The following is a 4,732-nucleotide window of genomic DNA, read 5'->3' on the forward strand; positions in this document are numbered from 1 at the left end:
GATAAATAAATAAATAGGCTGCATGTCAGCACATAAGTGAAGATATTCGTGATGAGACGGACAGATTCTAGTTGGTGAGCAGAGATAGAACCAGCTGGTCTGCTCTCATCAGATGGGTTTTCATTTCCTTCCTGATCAGCTCCCAGGATTCAGCACTGTGGCCCTACAGACACAAGAACATCATCGTTATTAAAACACCATCAATACTGCAGGTTGATTGATTAGTTTATTGATAGATAGATAGAAGGACACACTTACCATTTGCTCCAGGACATGACGAGACAGTCTCTTGAAATGCATGTGCAGCTTCTTGTTCTTCTTCTTCTGGCCGAGGCTCTTAATCTAAATGATTAACAAATAATTCAAATCTGTTAACTTGGTACATTTACTATTAGTTGATCCTCTCAATCAGCAGGATTCATTAGTTTAATAGAAAGCAGTCAAAGAACCCTGATGCATGTCTTTAAGTTTTTTCGGGATCAAGTACAGCTCTGTTAATCCACCCTGAGACTTACACAGGAGTGAAGGCCGTTGGCCTGCTGGGTCACAACCATGAGAAACTGGTCCACTGTGTTCTCCTCCCATGATGCATTGCTGTGATCCTCCTCAAACAGGGCAGCCATCTCCTCCAGAATCTGAACTGTGAAGCTGAGTTTGTCCTCAGCCTGGAAGAAGAATAAAAATAGAGATGACAGTTATAATAAGATAAACTTTTCTGTGGAAACTATTTGTTATATTCAAGGAGATCCAATCTAACCATGAGTTTGTCTGTTGAGGATGACTTACTGATGCTTTGGACGCCTGTTTGTACAGATCATTAGGGAAGTTGACTTCAGCATCCTCAGTGGTGTTAGTGGAGTTATGAGCCTGCATCACACAATAGACATGTAAATAAATACAGTAAAGTAAACTCATTCAGTGACTTTAAAGAATATCCAGAAGAAGTGCACTTACCATGGTGTCTATTAGATCCAACGAGTTTCTACTGTGCTGTCTGAATTTATGATCCACCCATCTGCAGCTCAGCGACGAGGCTGAACTGTACAGACTGAGAGACAGACACACCAACAAGACCCTGCTGAGCATTTTCAACGAGATGGTAATATTCCCTTTGTATGGAGCGAATAGAGATGTCTCTTGTGAACCAGTTGTTGTGTTGGAGCAGAGCTGCAGCGCCTCATTTATACTGCAGAACGCACCTTTTTCACTTTCCAGACATGGACACCTGAATGAACGGCGACTTTTACGCGGTCAACCTCAACCTACATACATGTAGAATGCCACTCACACATTTCGGATTCTAATTAGCGTTCAAATGAAAGAGTTATGCCACATTTAGATAATGTTGCATTAGCTGAAGTTTTAAAATGCTTCACCATAATACAGTAATGCCACACACAAGCGACTTTTAAAGCAACACAGACACAAAATCAGTTTTCTTGAATGAACTTCTTGTCTCTGATTCGGTTTTAATGAGCCAATTAATAATTTAAATATGTTTACTTGTTTTGTATTTTTGAAACAAGACATTTCATGTATTTATAAAGTTTTAATAACATTCATCATTAATGATTAACACTGGATTTGAAAGCGCTTCCCCAAAGTGAAAGCGGAAGTGATTCCGTTACGTAACATGCGACGTTCTCACGCTTCAACATGGAAATCAAAGTGTGTTCATTTATTTAATGAATGAGTTATATATTTATTTGTGTCGTGGTCAATACAATTATCTTTCTTCCAGCACCTTTAAATTCCTTCATTCTGTCACACGAATAAAAGGTTTGGATTTGTTTTAAATTTCAATAAAACAACATTGTTCAGATCGAATGCCTCTCACAGATCTTATTCAATGAAGGTACAAGATACAATATAAAATAAGTATTAAGCTCTAGTCATGTAATTATGATATGCAGTTTATCACCAGTTTGATCCCTTTGATGTATGTTTCTTTGGATTAATAGTCTAATCCGATTCACATCTTTTTTCCAAAGGAGTTTATCGAAGAAAAAAACTCACGTTTGTGTGTCAGGATGGATTTAGTATGATGAGACTAAATCATATTTTCTATTTTTAATAATAACTCCATATGGAATTTTAGATCTTCAATACATCTTTCATAACGAATATATTTGAATAACCATACCTTTAGACCAGGTTCCTTTCTCACTGTGGATCTCTGGACTGTAAGGTTGTCTTGGTACATCTGGAGAGGTCAGCGATCTCCTGGTCAACATCTGATTTATGCTAAACTCCTGACATTAAACTTATAAGTTCTTATCTTAACATGAACATATATAGTTTGAAGATAATCTGCATTTGTTCATTTCCTTTAACAAGGTGTAGTTATGTAATCCCATCCAATCTTCTTACTTGCTAAATTATGTTCACGATTAAAACAAATACAAAGACTGTCCAACGTAATAATGTTATCCAAAAAGTTACTATTTCTAAGTTCAGCAAGCAGGATATTTTTAAGGGTTAATTTTTACTTTTGATACTTTAATTTGCAGCTAATACTTCAGGTACTTATACGAGTTGAGTTATTGTACCCTGAGGTATAAGATCTGTGCCTGCTTTGTTTCTGCTTTTGTGAATAAATAAGATCATAAAATAGGATCTATGTTATTGCCTGATTTATTTATCATCTGATCGATCATCGAGAATTATATTACAGCATGCATTATTAAAAAAAACAACACAAATTGAAAATACAAATTACAATAAATTTACCATCAAATAAATAAAAGCCTGCTTCTCCACTTCATGGATTGCAGGCCTGTGATTACAGGCCATGTGATTTTTAATATTGATTTTCATGATTCCTGAGAAGCAGAATCCCCTTCTCTGGTTCTCACGTTCAAAGCCGCCATGTTCGTGTTAAAACAACGTGAAATGTCACTGACGGATTCATGTCAGAGCGCAGGCCATAGCCACGGAGCCGCTTTCAGTTTCTCTGGATGGGAACTTCCCGATTTATGGCCCCTAGTGGACACAATCAGGTCCTGTTGTGGGAATGTTGACGAGCGATTATGAGGAATCCGAACATAATGAATGACGCAATGACAAGAATAAAATAATGATTGTTGTTGTTTTAATTACACCATCACACCGGAGAGCGTGCAGACCGAAAGGGAAATTGAATCTCCAAAGTAACACCTCAAACTACCGAAGTAGAATAAAAATACACCTTTTATAATAACCTCAAATCATTATCATAGCATTCTTTTAAAAAACAAGTATAGCAATTTACTTTGGGTCTTTATTTTCTATTCGGACTAAAATAAATCGCAATAAAATTCATACAACAATTGTTTTTTGTCTTTAGATTTTTTTTAGGTGTTCCATGTTTTTAAAAGCTCATTTTTTTAATCATTATTGTGATATTTGTTCATGCTTTTATTGTGGGAGGTTTTCATTCGGACGCTAATTAGAATCCGAAATGTGTGAGTGGCATTCTACATGTATGTAGGTTGAGGTTGACCGCGTAAAAGTCGCCGTTCATTCAGGTGTCCATGTCTGGAAAGTGAAAAAGGTGCGTTCTGCAGTATAAATGAGGCGCTGCAGCTCTGCTCCAACACAACAACTGGTTCACAAGAGACATCTCTATTCGCTCCATACAAAGGGAATATTACCATCTCGTTGAAAATGCTCAGCAGGGTCTTGTTGGTGTGTCTGTCTCTCAGTCTGTACAGTTCAGCCTCGTCGCTGAGCTGCAGATGGGTGGATCATAAATTCAGACAGCACAGTAGAAACTCGTTGGATCTAATAGACACCATGGTAAGTGCACTTCTTCTGGATATTCTTTAAAGTCACTGAATGAGTTTACTTTACTGTATTTATTTACATGTCTATTTTGTGATGCAGGCTCATAACTCCACTAACACCACTGAGGATGCTGAAGTCAACTTCCCTAATGATCTGTACAAACAGGCGTCCAAAGCATCAGTAAGTCATCCTCAACAGACAAACTCATGGTTAGATTGGATCTCCTTGAATGTAACAAATAGTTTCCACAGAAAAGTTTATCTTATTATAACTGTCATCTCTATTTTTATTCTTCTTCCAGGCTGAGGACAAACTCAGCTTCACAGTTCAGATTCTGGAGGAGATGGTTGCCCTGTTTGAGGAGGATCACAGCAATGCATCATGGGAGGAGAACACAGTGGACCAGTTTCTCATGGTTGTGACCCAGCAGGCCAACGGCCTTCACTCCTGTGTAAGTAGGCTATACGAGACAACTGTTAGTCACAACGTACAGCTTCATGTGTAACATTTAAGTAGCTCTCTGTTACTCTGTGTCCTCACAGATGTGTCAGGTTTACAGCTCTGTGAAGCTTTACAGGTGAAATATTTGAAATTTTAAACATTTATTTTCCTCTGATAAATTTAGATTAAGAGCCTCGGCCAGAAGAAGAAGAACAAGAAGCTGCACATGCATTTCAAGAGACTGTCTCGTCATGTCCTGGAGCAAATGGTAAGTGTGTCCTTCTATCTATCTATCAATAAACTAATCAATCAACCTGCAGTATTGATGGTGTTTTAATAACGATGATGTTCTTGTGTCTGTAGGGCCACAGTGCTGAATCCTGGGAGCTGATCAGGAAGGAAATGAAAACCCATCTGATGAGAGCAGACCAGCTGGTTCTATCTCTGCTCACCAACTAGAATCTGTCCGTCTCATCACGAATATCTTCACTTATGTGCTGACATGCAGCCTATTTATTTATTTATC

The 4,732-nt window shown here is 37.9% G+C and overlaps 2 protein-coding genes across 2 annotated transcripts; one reads left to right on the forward strand and one right to left on the reverse strand.

The window, feature by feature from the left end:
* Window positions 1-67: 67 nt before the first annotated feature.
* On the reverse strand, window positions 68-1,086 carry LOC116379361 (interferon a3-like). The gene is made up of 5 exons (XM_031841312.1): window positions 955-1,086; window positions 787-867; window positions 516-665; window positions 259-342; window positions 68-163 (listed from the first exon to the last, which is right to left on the reverse strand). Exons 1-5 carry the CDS (start codon window positions 1,084-1,086, stop codon window positions 68-70), a joined length of 543 nt encoding a protein of 180 aa, XP_031697172.1.
* Window positions 1,087-3,645: 2,559 nt separating this feature from the next.
* Window positions 3,646-4,665, forward strand: LOC116379362 (interferon a3-like). The gene is made up of 5 exons (XM_031841313.1): window positions 3,646-3,777; window positions 3,865-3,945; window positions 4,067-4,216; window positions 4,391-4,474; window positions 4,570-4,665. Exons 1-5 carry the CDS (start codon window positions 3,646-3,648, stop codon window positions 4,663-4,665), a joined length of 543 nt encoding a protein of 180 aa, XP_031697173.1.
* The last annotated feature ends 67 nt before the right edge of the window (window positions 4,666-4,732 follow it).

Source organism: Anarrhichthys ocellatus, unplaced genomic scaffold, assembly GCF_004355925.1.
Source record: "Anarrhichthys ocellatus isolate YVR2014 unplaced genomic scaffold, GSC_Weel_1.0 scaffold4185, whole genome shotgun sequence".
Taxonomy (NCBI): domain Eukaryota; kingdom Metazoa; phylum Chordata; class Actinopteri; order Perciformes; family Anarhichadidae; genus Anarrhichthys; species Anarrhichthys ocellatus.